Source organism: Thamnophis elegans, chromosome 1 (genome assembly GCF_009769535.1).
Source record: "Thamnophis elegans isolate rThaEle1 chromosome 1, rThaEle1.pri, whole genome shotgun sequence".
In the NCBI taxonomy this organism is placed as follows: Eukaryota; Metazoa; Chordata; class Lepidosauria; order Squamata; family Colubridae; genus Thamnophis; species Thamnophis elegans.
In genome coordinates this window covers 172,145,192-172,160,505 of record NC_045541.1, presented here as the reverse complement: position 1 = coordinate 172,160,505, position 15,314 = coordinate 172,145,192, and the positions used below count along the sequence as shown (strand labels likewise).

The 15,314-nt window shown below is 41.8% G+C and overlaps 1 protein-coding gene across 1 annotated transcript in view; it reads right to left on the bottom strand.

The window, feature by feature from the left end:
* Positions 1 to 305: 305 nt before the first annotated feature.
* SUGP1 (SURP and G-patch domain containing 1) overlaps positions 306 to 15,314 on the bottom strand; it is a 29,291-nt gene continuing 14,282 nt past the window's right edge. Inside the window, exons 9-14 of the mRNA XM_032214655.1 lie at positions 14,160 to 14,266; positions 11,648 to 11,825; positions 10,341 to 10,447; positions 8,511 to 8,656; positions 5,670 to 5,799; positions 306 to 1,491 (exon numbers count right to left, since the gene is read on the bottom strand). Coding sequence (XP_032070546.1) covers positions 1,465 to 1,491; positions 5,670 to 5,799; positions 8,511 to 8,656; positions 10,341 to 10,447; positions 11,648 to 11,825; positions 14,160 to 14,266 — 695 coding nt within the window. The 3' untranslated portion in view covers positions 306 to 1,464. The remainder of the gene's footprint in view (positions 1,492 to 5,669; positions 5,800 to 8,510; positions 8,657 to 10,340; positions 10,448 to 11,647; positions 11,826 to 14,159; positions 14,267 to 15,314) is intronic.

The following is a 15,314-nucleotide window of genomic DNA, read 5'->3' as shown; positions in this document are numbered from 1 at the left end:
CAGAGGCAGATATTTCCCTCTCTGGGCACATGGAGAATATATCTGCTGAACAAAACTCCGTGTTGGCGGCAGGAAGGGCATCTGGCCATTAAAACTATCTGCTAGCTCCATTCAGTTGCCCAGACTCCACCCCGCAAGGGATTATGGGGTCGTTAAATGAAGATGATGATGCATAGAGGGATGCCACTTCCCCATTTCTTCTCTATCGAGAACCACATACACTCATCAATCATTCTTGGGAGTTTTGAAAAAAAACAAACAAGCTCATTGTCAGGACATTCAAAAGAAACAAACAACAACCTTCCTCTCATTATTTCTCTAGCTTTATTAACATGTTTGGTGAAAGCCCAACGTATCAACTCTACATCATTAAGATTTAACAAAAATGAAAATAAGCATCATTTGAGAGCCTACATGAAGGAACAACAGATGTTTTAATGTTGGAAGATCACGGAAGAGAGAGGTTTGCCTTGGTGGACAGGGCGTGTATTTGTGCTAAAAAAAAAAAAAAGATTTTTGGTTCCCCCCCCCACTTTCTCTAACCTTTCTCCTTTGGGACAAACTTGAAAGATTTACTAAAAATCTACTAATGAGAATCGAGCTAAAGATATGTTTGGTTTTGGCCTCTGGTCTAAGAAGCAATTCAAATTTCCCCCGCTCTTTGAAATAACTAGAGTGAGAAAAAGGAGAGCCGACTGTCCTCTAAAAAGAGAAAGTTGGCCGATATACGATGGCTTTGCACGCTTACACAAGATTACCTCAGAACTGGGATAAAACTGACACCCTCACACAGACGTAATACTCTGGGATAATCACCCCCCCCCCAAATTTAAAAACAGTCCCCTTTCCTAAATTACTGCAATCCAAATCTTGCTCTTTCGAATTACAGGTGGAAATCCTCTACTATCTTTGGGGAGCTCCACCTTCCTTATTTCCGCCTGTGTTGCTGCTTGCCTTCTACATCCCATCCTGCGATCCTTCCCTGCAGGCCCCACCATCAACAAGGAACAGCAACACAGAATGTCTGTGTTCATGAAGAGAGGAGCAGGGCTTCCGAAGAAAAATGAAGAAGCTGAGTAAAATGAAGATTACACATTATTTAACCAATGTTTTTAGGCCAATTCCCCCTTCTCACAAATGGTTGGGCTGTGTATGACTCGGGAACATTTTTTTTCTGACCCTCTCCGTTCCGACTTGCTCCTACCCTTTCTTTAATGGGGTCACATTTTTAAAAATAATAATAATAATAATAATAAAAGTGGGGGGGGGGAGTTCCGCAACCACATCAAAAAGGTCCAACATCCGTGGGCGGGTAAACAGATGGGAGGCTAAACCTGGAACACAGTCCTTTCTAAACAAAAGAAAGGGACATATTTTTTTGTTTTAATAAACTTGTCACAGTAAACAATCCATCACTGGAGGACCAGGGAGTAGGTGGGAGGTGAGAAGAAACACACTGCTGCATCAATAATAAGGGCGCCGAGGGTTGTTCTGGAGGAGAAAAAGGAAAAAAAGGACAAATTCAAATCATCATTGGTAACAGAAGGCCAGCAACCCAACAGCGACATTTGAAGTGATCATCACATTTGTCTGACATCACATTGGGGGGGGGGGGTGTTGTTCATGGTTTTAACCCATTGGATGAACCAATCATGTTTAATCCTGAAAGCTCAGAAAGTTGTAATCCATTCTGGTGTAGCCAATAAATGTGATGAAACAATCCTTGGTGCAACGTGTGAATTCGGCCGTTCTTTGAATTCAAGGGAGAAGCAAAACCAGAATAGGCCAACGTTCTGCATCCACAAAAACCATCCACCCCCTTCCCGCAAGTAAACAGGCCTTGTCAAAGGCAAAACTGCATGGTACCTTCACAAGTGCAGTTGTGATGATGCAAATCACTACCATATTTTTCGGAGTATAAGTCGCACCTTTTCCCCCTCCTAAAGAAGGGTGAAAATTTGAGTGTGTCTTATACAATGAATGTAGCCCCACCCACCCACTCACCGTCCCCCACTCTTTGGCCTCTGCCTCCCAGCAATTTATCTCCTTGCAGCAAATGGGAAAAATGGGGCTTGGGGAGGCAGCAATGGGCTATGGCAATCCCTGCAGCCTGAAACAGCTGATGATCGGGAGGCGCTTAAATTGAAAGTGAAACTTGCTGTTTGCTACAAGGCAAATTGCTGGGAGGCAGAAGCAGATTTTTTTTTTCTTGTGCTAATCAGGCTGTTTTCTGTTTGCTGTAACGAAGTAAGTCAATAACTACAAATGCCTATAGAATGTTCAAATTATTAGACTTATTTTTTAAGGACTGCTTTATTATTGTTCTAGACAACTTAGCAAAATGAAGAAGCTTTTTAAAATAAATGCTTGATCTGAACAGGCTCAGTACTTTTGTATCTTCTTTTAAATAGCAGAGAATAAGTATACTTCCAGAAAGCCATGTCAATTTTAACAGCATCTGTACAAATATAGTCTGAAAGGTAACACCACAAACAGTGTACATTGTCTGTACTGTTTGCTGTTTGTTACAAGGAGGCAAACTGCTGGGAGGCAGAAGCAGATCCCGTCCCATCTTTTCCTCCCCAAAAGCTAGGTGTGTACTTCGGAGCGTCTTATACTCTGAAAAATACAGTAATTGGTGGCCAACCCAATTTTAAAAATTTCCAGAGGGAGTCCCGGCTGTCTTAAATTCTGCTGCCATCCCTCCCATCACCATTTTCCTGAAAAGGTCTCCCAAGGACTATCCCAATCTCTCTATCCTTTTTGCTAGATTGAATGCAGACTGCATGGAATTTCATCTTGAAGAAGGACCTCTGGGAAACTGAGGGAACCTTCTTGATGTTGAATGGGGCAATGTGTCTCGTGTACTTGAATTCCCACTGGGAAGAGATAATTGTCAGGCCTGGAAGCTATATTGGACATGGGATCTTCACGCTTGCCATATTTATTTTTCTGAATATAAGACGCACCTCCCCCCCCCAAAAAAAGGGTGAAAATATGTGAGCGTCTTATACACTGAATACAGCATTTTTGGCCTCTTGAAACCCCGCCTCTTCACAAAAATGGATGTACAGAGGGTTTAGGAGGCCTGCAAAGTGCTCTTGGGGAAGGCAAAACCAAGCGAAAAATGGGCTGTTTTTGCTCCACCCCACAAACGAAGCACTCTACAAGCCTCCTAAAGGCTATGCATGCTCTTTTTTTCTGGCAAAAAACAGGTTTCTTTGGCGAAAAATGGACCGTTTTTTGCTTGTTTTTGCCCCCCCCCCCCCGCCCCCAGGAACACTTTGCAGGCCTCTCAAACTCTGCATGCCCCATTTTTCACAAAAAATGAGAGGTGCAGAGGGTTTAGGAGGTCAGCAGAGTTCAAAAACCTTTTTTTTTTAAAAAAAAATTACCTCTTCAAAATCTTGTGTGTCTTATACTCTGGGGCGTTTTATACTCCGAAAAATACGGTATATAGACTAGTATGGGAGATATATAGTCACAATAGCAATAGCAATAGCAGTTAGACTTATATACCGCTTCATAGGGCTTTCAGCCCTCTCTCAGCAGTTTACAGAGTCAGCATATCGCCCCCACAGTCTGGGTCCTCATTTTACCCACCTCAGAAGGATGGAAGGCTGAGTCAACCTTGAGCCGGTGAGATTAGAACCGCTGAACTGCAGATAACAGTCAGCTGAAGTGGCCTGCAGTACTACACCCTAACCACTGCGCCACATTCCTTTCTCTGAGAGTCAAGGACATTCTGCCTGTTCTGACCTAGGCTTCCCAAGAAAGGAAGCAAACTCCAGGTCCCAACAAAAACTGGTACTGGTAATTAAACAAATGGTTGTAAGTTGAGGATTACCTCAAGTTTCATTCCAAGAATGAAGAAGAGCAGCTGTTGTGCAACCTGCTGCTTTTGGTGTTGCATTTAGAACTGTTGTTTGCATGTTCTATAATAACTTTTCACAACTGCTGCTATTTTTACTGTTCCCACAGTTAACATGGACTTAATGTTGTGTTATATATGCGAGATTAAATAAAAGCTGAGCTACAGAGAGAGAAAATGGCTACATGAAGTTTTGAAGATTTACTGTACGTTTGAAGGATTTCTCAAATGAGATTTAAATAAACTAGCAAACACATTGTGTGAGAACAGAATGGAGTTTTTGGAAAAAGAAAAGTTGGGCTAGCTGCCTGGCATCGTAAGGGGAAGCCATCTTCTCTATAACAGATCAGGATAGATCCCACTAGCAGGATCTCCTTCCTAAATATTCTGACATGAATTCTTTTTGCAGAGTAAATGGATACAACATTTTCAGTGATTAATCTTATTTTGATGTTTGGTAAAATAATCCTTACAAAAGGTGCTGCAAAGTGTCTTGAATAGAATCTCTCTATACAAAAAGGTTTGTGTGTGTGTGTTCGTTCCATCAAAACTCTGGAACACCTTGAGCAATTTCAACCAAACTTGGTACACAGATGACTTACACACGGGAGAAAAATATTGTGGGGGGTAAGACACCCTTAGGGGTGTGTGTTCTGCTAAGATACAGCCTGTTGTGCCTTAAAATGGCTTCTACTGTACTGCTGTAAAATAGATTCTACTGTATAGTGCAGTGGAGTTGCCAACAGCTTCACAGTATTCCACAAGATGGCTCCTTCTGGTAAGGGGGAAAATCCAACTTTAGAAATTATGTTTGGTCTGGATATTTTCCCCCTATAAATAAATACCTCTGCAACGCCGGGTTATCGGCTAGTATAAAATAAAATAGAATATATAGTCAATCAGTCCATATAAATATAGTCAATAGAATATAGTCAATCAGTTACAGTGAAGCAAGCAACCTGTTCAAATAGCTCCTTCAATAAAGGCAACTCAGATCAGGAAATGCCAATGAAAACAGACTGTCCTGACATTTTCAGCGTCAAATGTCAAGAAATTAAAAGTTCATGCCTGCCCTTGTCTGCCCTGGTGGTGCAATGCTTAGAATGCAGTAATGCAGGCTCACTCTGCCCACAGCCTGGAGTTCGATCCTGACCCGCAGTCAAACCTGACTCAACTCCATAGTTACCTGTACCTGCTTTGCCAAAGAGTGATGGGAGGAGGGTGGTGAATTCCTAAGGGTGGAGGAGGCTATGGAATGTCAGTGAACTGTCTGTTGCTGGAGAGAGATGTTATCTAACAAGGCCAAGTGAGGAAGAATATTTTGATCGAAGCAGAGAGCTTTTCCCAAAGCAAAGAACTGAACTCAATTGTTGAACTATGAACTGTGGGTGGCCTGGAGGGAAAAGGGGAGTTACCTATGTGGGTTTTCATGGGAAAATCCAGAACTGACTTTGCTTCTGCCATGCCTAGATGGATTTTTCTTCTTGGTTAATTTAAAGAGCTTTCTTTTGTTGAATGTGGCAAATGGGATGATTGACATTGGCTCAAGATTGACTCAGCCTTCCCTCCTTCCAAGGTCGATAAAAGAGGACCCAGCTTGTTCAGGGAACAAAAAGCTGACTCTGTAAACTGCTTAGAGAGGGCTGTAAAGCGGTATGAAGTGGTATATATGTCTAAGTGCTAGGTTATTTCAAAAAGACTGTTCAGATTTATCTCCAACCCACTTCGGATAGAAATCAATTGCATAAGCGTCATTTCTGACATGAGAAAAAGGGCCCCAAGGGGCGGGGCTTCTCACCAGTGGGTTGGGCCGGAATCTGTAGGCCAACATCATCCTCTTCCGAAAGGCCTCGTACTCATCGTCATCCTTGGACAAATCAGCAGGACGGTCGATTCCAAACCCCGCTCCATCCACAGCCGTCACCCCCCTAGTTGGGAAAGAGCTGTGTTTACTTCTTGTGCATGGATATGAGGAAGCTGCCTTAGACCAGGCCTTTTAAAACAGGGCGGATTAAAACCATAGAATCATAGGGCTGGAGGGGACTATGGAGGTCTTCTAATCCAACCTCTTCCCAAGGTAGGGGTCCTTATACCTTATTACAGGTAGTCCTTATCTTATGACCACAACGGAGCCCAAAATTTCCATTGCTAAGCGAGACATTTGTTAAGTGAGTTTTGCTTTGAGGATTAATAAAATACACATTTTTATATAATAAGGAGAAGTATGTAATAATAAGAGGGGAAATTAGAATTTGAATGATGGTATTACTAAGTATACTTAAATAATATGGTGCCTGGCATAAAAATAATATATCGAACTATTGATTAAATAAATACAGAAATATTATGATATGATTCAATACGAATCAATATGAATATTTGTATGTTTGCTAAATTTAACAAATATGATTAAAAATACTTTACTCGTATTAAAATGTATGATATGCAGAATATGGTAATTGACATAAAAATAACATTGACATACTGAATAATCAAATAATGAAGGATTATAAGTTGAATAAACAGATAATGGAAGATTTCAATTTAGCATAAATGTTTGTACTATTATTAGAATTATATAAGCTTGCTAAAAGTAATAAATATAATTAATAATACTGTGTTCCCCCCAAAAATAAGATTATTGGGTTATTAGGGTGTGGTCCCAGTTCCCTCCTCAACTCACTGGGGGATTTTGGGCCAGTCGTTTGTTTCTCTACCCAATTATCTCACAGAATTATTGTGGGGGGGAAATAGAAGGGGGCAGCTATATACACCTCCCTGAGCAACTTTATGAAATTTGAGGTAAAAATCCAACAGAATACAGGCAATCCTCGACCAGGGGTGGTATTTACTTACCTTTCCTATAGGTGCGCAAACATAAGTGCGCGCATATGCGCTTTTGTAAAAAAAAAAAGGGCCTAAATGGGATGCCATAGAGCGGGGGGCAAGGGAACTGGTCCAAAACGGTAGAATACCACCTCTGTCCTCAACTTTCACCCAGCCACTTAGTGACCATTTAAAATTATGACGGACCTCTCCAGGGCTACCCAGATTTGGCATTCCAACAATTGGGCCCTGCTGTACTCTGGGTGCTTGGCAAGTGGACCACATTTATGGCTATTTGCAGCCTTCCGTGTTATGTGACTACAATCTACAATGGGGTTTTGGTTTGCCAGAAAAAACTTATTTCCAGCAAAAAAAAAAAAAAAAAAACCCAACCCACTGCGGACAACGATTCACTTAATGACTACAATGCTTAATTAATGACTCTGGTGGTTCATCTACTGCAAAAAAAAGTTCTAAAATTGGGCGCAGACGTGTGATGACCCATTTAATGACAGGCAACTTTTTGACCATTATTCTGGGATCAATTAGAGTCAATAAGTCAAGGATGACCTGAAAATATATATATATATATATATATTTTCTACACTGGGAAACTTTGCTACCAAACCAAAACTTATGACTGCCAGATCCATCCCAATCATGATCCAGTCTTCCCTCACCCCTTAAAAAAAGAGAGCATTCATAGTGACTCTGGTATGAGAAGGGGTTAGCAGGTCACCAGCAGGTTAGCTGTATGAGAGCTGTATGCAACGGAATTTCATTTTAATGTATGCTGATTAGTGTACATTTAAAGTGACAATAAAATTATTCTAATTCAACTCCCTTCTATTCTATTCTATTCTGTTCTGTTCTTCTATTCTATTCCAGTGTTTTTCAACCTTTTTTGTGCAAAGGCACACTTTTTTCATGAAAAAAATCACGAGGCACACCACCATTAGAAAATGTTAAAAAAATTTAACTCTGTGCCTATATTGACTATATATAAAGTAATTCTCCCACGGCACACCTTATACTATGTCACGGCATACTAGTGTGCCGCAGCACAGTGGTTGAAAAACACTATTCTATTCCATTCCATATTCTAATTCCATTCCTTCCAAGCAGATTATCTAGAACAGGAGTGTCAAACTCACATCATCACAGCGGCGTCATGTGACACACCGGCACTCTCCCCCCCCTTGCTAAACTGAGCATGGGCGTGGCCACTGTGTGATATATCCGGCCTGCGGGCCAGGAGTTTGATAGCCCTGATCTAGAATGGCCACTGATAGGCAGGCTCATGGCAGTGCATATGGCAAATGTGACGCTACCTCTGACTCCTTCCTGTCTGTTTCACAGAAGGAAGCAAACATTCCTTCTGACAATGTCATTCAGTCTGACCACATGAATACAGAGATGAAAAAAAAAAGAGATGCTTATTTTGTTTTTTTCCCTCTGCAGCTTCTCCTCTCTACCATCTGCTGAAAACATTCCTGATTCTCACCTCTCTGCAACCAAACATGTGAAAAGCAAATTATTCTAAATGACGTGGACCTTCGGCTGCTAAGCCAATACGTTGTATCAGAAAGCACATGCTGGTGATGTTATATAAAAAGTAGAGTTTATTCTATCAATTTTATAAATGTCTTCTTTCTACACTGGTGTTCTATATATTTTGGGTTTTTTTAACTTAAGTTTTCTAACTTGTTCGCTGCTCTGTGTGTTTCTGAGCAGAGGAAAATGAAAGGATTCCACCACCCCACCCCACCCCACAAAAAATCAAGAAATAACAAAAGAGGGATCAGACACCTACTTGTTAACAGGAGCTTTGATACCCTGACCATCAGATCCCAGACCATCCCCTTCCTTCCAGCCCATTTTCATCAGCATCTGGTAACCTATGTTTTCCACAGTCAGCTTAAATTCTTTGTATTCGGAATAATCAGGCTCACGGCCTTCCTGTGGAGGAAGAAAACAAGAGTTTAAAAAGAAACCATGCATGAGAATATGCTTCAGAACGTTTCTCAACTGTAACAATTTAAAGAAATGTGGACTTCAATTCCCAGAATTCTCCAGCCAGCAAAGAATTCTGGGAGTTGACGTCCGCACCTCTTCCAGTTGTCAAGACTGAGAAACGCTGTTCCAGGCTGTCACTGTGGCTGAAAAATGATATGTCCTCCACGACCTTTTTTAGTCCTCTTTCAAAGGCCAAGGCCACCTATTTGGAGGCAGTGACACTTTAGTGGGTCTTCTACATCTTGGCGGGATTTTTGGGGGGGACAACCCTTCAGCTCAATTACTATTAGAGCAGGAGGATAAAAGAGTATTCTCCAGGGAATCATTTTATTCCCTGGAAATTTTAACTATTTCCAGACTGCAAAGCTGGAGTGGTGTGGTGGCCTAGAGTTGGGAGCTCTCGCCTCACAATCAGGAGTCTATGAGTTCAATCCTAGGTAGAGGCAGATATTTCTCTCTCTGGGCACAATGAGAATATATCTGCTGAAGAAAACTCCACAATGGCAACAGGAAGAGCATCTGGTCACTAAACACCCTACTAGCTCCATTCAGTTGCCCAGACGCCATTCCGCAAGGGATTATGGAGTCATTAAACGAAGATGATGATGATGATTTCCGGACTGCAAAGCTCTGAACGGTTTTGGATTTCTCTAGAAGGTGGTGCCTTAGGAAATCTCCGATTACTTTTGGTTATCCTTCTTTGCTCCTTTCCCAGTTTTGTCGCTGTGCTTTCTTTTTTTTTATTATTCAAGTTTTTTTATTTTTTATTTTCAAAACAAGCACAACACATAAAATCTTCCTTCTTTACATACTGTAGAAAGTGTATCAGTTGGTTACAAAAGATTTTCATGCATCTCTTCCACAGTCATCAAGCATAATTCATATTAAGTATTTTAACTCAGATATTTATACATGTTACCGTCATCATACCTCCATTTCATTTTACTATAATTGTTTAACCGTCCTTCATCATAAAATATACCAAGATTTAATACATAACCACATACTGGCATTTCATTTATTATTTCTAAAATCCTCCAATGACACTAAATCCTTATGTCCTATTCTAGCTAAACATCCATAATATTTAATAACAAAGTTTTCTATCTTCTTTCCAAATCACTGTTTACAATTTACATCTCATTTCCTTATATTGTACCCATACACACACACACACACACACACACACATATATATATATATATACACACAAGTTATTATCATTATCCCTCCTTTATTTGACTATATCCTATATCATATCATTTTTTTGTGGCTGTGCTTTCTGATGTGAACATGCACAGCCAGGAGGTAGAAAACATTCTGAATCTGAAACATTTCTAAGTTTGAAGGGGCCTCTTTGAGGCTTAAATGCTGTTCCAGCTGTGCTGCCAATATTTTTAGTTTCAACAGATATTCTTTTGATTTGAATGTCAACCCATTTGGAGCAAACCTCCTTTTGAAATTGTTTTGCCTGCTGCATATATCTAATGTATGGCCCAGGTTTTTTTTCAAACAGGAACACAGATCCTCTTCCTCCTCCCCCATCCTCCTCTTCCTCCTCAAGAAACATTCAATCACTCTGCATGTGTATAAGCTGTCCTAAAGAGAAGAACACTAAACATTTTACCTTCAGAGCTTTGAAGGTTTCCATAAACTTCTCAAGCTCATCAGGTGGCAGAAAATCTCCAATGAAATGTTTTCCTCGGCCCATTTGAGTCAGCTGCTCCGCCCATTCTGAAAAAAAGACCAGGCAGAATATGAGAGGCAAGTAAAAAAAATAAAAACATAGCAATTAAAGTACTGAAGCAGGCAAGAGATGATGGATAGATGATTTCTCTTTTCTCTGTTGTTGTTCTGATTTGCTTTTCTTTTTCTTTCTCTTTCCTTTCTTTTTTTTAGGTAGGTGACATGACTATCCAGTTTCCCCGAAAATAAGACCTCCTCGGATAATAAGCCCAATAGGGCTTTTGAGTGCATACGCTAAAATAAGCCCTCCCTGAAAATACTGCAACACAGCAGCAGCCATGAAAGGACCACGCCTGCTGCCTCCTGCATCTAAAAAATAATAAGACCTCCCCGAAAATAAGCCCAAGTGCTTATTTTGGAGATCAAAAGAAACTAAGACCATGTCTTATTTTCAGGGAAACATGGCAGAAGTTAGGTAGGATAGAAAGAAAATGTTTTTTTAATGAAGGGTGACATGATTAAAAGTTAGAATAAGCGTTGGGAAAATTCATAAAATGTAAGGGTTGAAAATGATTATGAGGATCATGTAGTGTCAGGCCTGCAGCTTTCTTTTGGATCTTTGGCCTGCCACACTTTCTATTATTCTACTATGTCTTTTCCTACTGTGGGAAAATGGGAGGGGGGATTGTAGAAGTTACCTACTATATAGCCATAACAACATTCTTTCTAGAAAGCCAAGGTCATCCTTTGTCTCTGCACCTCTGCACCTGACCGGAACTGGATAGGTGGAAGCTGCCAGCATGGGAGATTGGACCATGTGATGGACTGCTGGGTGTGGGAGGCAAGATCTTGAACTTTCAACTAGGTGGGGAAAACTGGGCAGCTTTCAGATTTGGGTTTTCCCAGATGTGCCAACGTGGCTCTCTTAATAAATTGGAACTTTGCACAGTACTTTGCCTTGGATTCTGATTTACTTTTGGATGCTATTTGGAAACTCTGACATCTAGTTTATTTTCAGTTTCCGGCAAAAAAAACACCCCATCTGTTGAAGACAATGGATTTGCTTAACAACTGCCATGAAAAAAGTCATAATGTAGGGCACTATCACATAGTGACCCAAATAACAACAAGCATAACTTATGACCGTACTTCCAGGGTCAATCCTGGTTGCAAGTCAAGGGCTACCTGTATTGTCCAGATCAAGATGGACACAAAGTCTTCCCCGTCTCCTCCCCTCTAAGTACTAACCACGGGTCTTGTCCATCTCCATGCGCCTCAGCTGGTGCTCCCACGTGCCCAGCTCATTGTCGATTTCCTCATCGCTGTCGTAACCGGACTGGTGATCTTTGACTGTCTTCTCCCACATTATCTGCATCTCCTGCATGGCCTGTTTGTGCTTCATGATCATGTCGTACATTTGCTGCATCTGTAGAATAGGGTAGAATTCTTTATTGGCCAAGAGTGGTTGGACACACAAGGAATTTGTTTCCGGTGCATAAGCTCTCGGCGTACAAACAACAAAGCGATAGATACAATAGATATAGATCCGTCACTGAGAACCTATGGCATGCGTGCTGGAAGTGCCATGCAGAGCCATCTCTCCAGGCATGCCAGTCATCACCTGTTGCTCTTCTAGGTTCTAGCATGCACATGCGCGCCGGTTAGCTGGTCTTTGCACATGTGGGAGCGCATGAGAATTTCCCATGGCTGATTTGCAAGATTACGTGATATATATGCCAGTGTGGGTGAAACTTTTCGGCACCGAGTGGGAGCACGCGCAGGCGGGGGAGAACCAGAAGCAGACCAGTGTGCATCCATGCGCTGGAAACTGAAAGCTCAACTGCATGCACGTGCCAGTGGACTGGTCTTCCATTTACGGGCACTCCCGCACGCGCGCACCAGGGAGCTGCTCTTCCGGTTGTTGGCGCTCTCCCACCAGCGCACGCTCCCATTTCGGCACTCGGTGCCAAAAAGGTTCTCCAACACTGTCAAGATCATAAAGGAGAATAATTTGTGGCTCAGGGTTGACACCCTGAGAGATCGTTGGTGATTTCTGAGCTTGATTGTTTTCTTGCAGACATTTCATTACCCTAACCAGGTAACATCATCAGTGGTACTGTAGTAAGGAGTGCTGTTTGTTGTCAGATTATATTCTGGTGTTTGGGCTCTCTGTGTTGTTGGGGGTGGCGGTTGGGCTGTTTACGGATGGCTCTTTGGCCGTTTCTTGATTGGGGTATTGCTTACTTGATTGTTGCTCTGAAGTTAACCTTGGAGTTAAGCCATACTGATCTCAGTGCTCATTACTGGTAGAGGTGATGGAGCCTTTTTATCCTCTTTTGGACTGGTTGGTTGCCTCTTCTGCATATTCTATGGATGTAGTCAATGTCTATGTGTCTACCCTATTTCCCTGAAAATAAGCCCTCCCTGGATAATAAGCCCAATCTGGCTTTTGAGCGCATGTGCTAAAATAAGCCCTCCCTGAAAATATTGCAACGCAGCAGCAGCCATGAGGTGGCCATGCTCGCCGTCTCCTGCACCTCAAAAATAACAAGACCTCCCCGAAAATAAGGCCAAATGCTTATTTCGTGGGTCAAAAGAAAATAAGATCCTGTCATTTTCAGGGAAACACGGTATTGATGGCTAATTAGCTATCCTTTAAAGTCTGTACCTATCCTGCCAAACCGCAGTTACTGAGGTACAAATGACAGATTCAATAATTCCTCTGTAGAACTGTGATCAGCAGATCCTTGGGCAATCTGAGGTTTTTTTAGCTGATGCAGGAAGAACATTCTTTGTTATGTTCAGGAACGAAAAATCAGCTGGCCGGCGCACACATGAGTGCCATAGGTTCTCCATCACAGTTTTATACTATCTCTGCATCTATTTATCTCTGTATCTATCTTTCTCTTGCTGTGTATCTGTCTATCCATCCTATCTATCTATCTATCTATCTATCTATCTATCTATCTATCTATCTCTATCCATCCGTCTGTCTCTCTCATCTATCATTTATCTATCCATCCATCCATCTCTCTCTATCATCTATCTATCCATCTATCACCTATCCATCCATCCATCCCTCTATCTATCATCTACTATCCATCCTTTCTATCCATCCATCTCTCTCTCTATCATATATCTATCATTTATCCATCCATCTATCCATCCATATCTATCTATCTATCTATCTATCATCTATCTATCTATCTATCTATCTATCTATCTATCTATCTATCTATCTATCTATCATCTATCTATCTATCTATCATCTATCTATCTTCCATATCTATCTATCTATCTATCTATCTATCTATCTATCTATCTATCTATCTATCTATCTATCTATCTATCTATCTATCTATCTATCTATCATGTATCTATCATCTTTATTTTAATCCCTTTTATGATTTTTACTATAATTGAAGGCAGTAAATATATCCAACACACCTTCCACCTCTTAACTTTCTCCACAGCAACCCTGTGAGGTGAGTTGGACCGAGAGAGAATGACCAGCCCAAAGTCATCCAGCTGACTTTTACGGCTTTTACGGGTGTCTGGGTGACTTTGGGTCAGCCAGCAGGAGACTGTGAGTTCTAGTGCATCTTTCATACCTAAAGTGGTGTTAGAACTCAGGTCCCTAGCTTGGAGTCTGTGTCTTAACGGCTAGACCAATGCACAGAAAACTGGATGGCGGCAGCACAAAAGCTAAAGAATGCAGTGGCCCCGACAAGCGTATACAATAATGTGATTTTAAATTTACCTCTTGCTGCTCCTTCAGCTGCTTTTTCTGCGCGTCTGAAAGCTCCGTCACACCTACCAATCCAACTGGCTTCCCCTTCTCGTAGCCAAGTCCCTTGAGGTCCTGGACTGGAGAAGAAATGAGGATTAGAAGAGTTTATTTGCTCCTCCACTGGACCCATCTCCCCAACTACGGATGCTTTAAACCACCCTATCCTCTAGGGCAGGGGTCTCCAACCTTGGTAAAGTTCAACCACATGACACCCCCCCCCCAACCGTCAGAACTTCAAATCTAGGTTGTAAGCTGCCTCAAGGTACAAGGCAGTCCTCGACTTACAACAGTTCATTTAGTGACCATCCAATATTACAATGCCGCTGGGAAAAAAAAAGTCTTATGACCATCTTTCACACTTGTGACCGTTGCAGCATCCCCATGGTCAGGGTGTGTGTGTGTGTGTGTGATGATCAAAATTCAGATGCCTGGCAACTGACTCACATTTATGACGGTTGCTGTGACCCGGCATCATGTGATCCCTTTTGGCAACCTTCTGACAAGCAAAGTCAATGGGGGGAGGGAGGGAAGGCAGATTCACTTAATGACTGTGTTACTAGCGTAACAACCACTGTCATTCACTTAACAAGTGTGGCAAGGAAGGTGATAAAATGGGGCCAAACTCACTTCCCAGCTGTCTCACTTAGCGACAGAAATTTTGAACTCAGTTCTAGTCCTAAGTCAAGCCCTGCCGGTAGGTCTGTCATAACTCTGAATGGTCAGTAAGTAACCAGTCGTAAAGGTGTTGGTGAAATAGCAATAGCACTTAGACTTATATACCGCTTCAGTGCTTTTAAAGCCCTCTCTATGCAGTTTTACAGAGTCAGCCTATTTCCCCCAAGAATCTGGGTCCTCATTTTACCCACCTCGGAAGGATGGAAGGCTGAGTCAACCTGGTGAGAATTGAACTGTTGGCAGTTGACAGAATTAGTCTTGCAATACTGCATTCTAACCACAGCACCTCTACGGCTTTCGTCCCCCTAATCCTTTTCTTAGCAGTAGCATTTAGTCTTATATACCGCTTCCCAGTGCCTTGCAGCCCTTTCTAAGCGGTTTACAGAGTCAGCCTATTTTCCCTAACCATCTGGGTCCTCATTTTACCCACCTCGGAAGGATGGAAGGCTG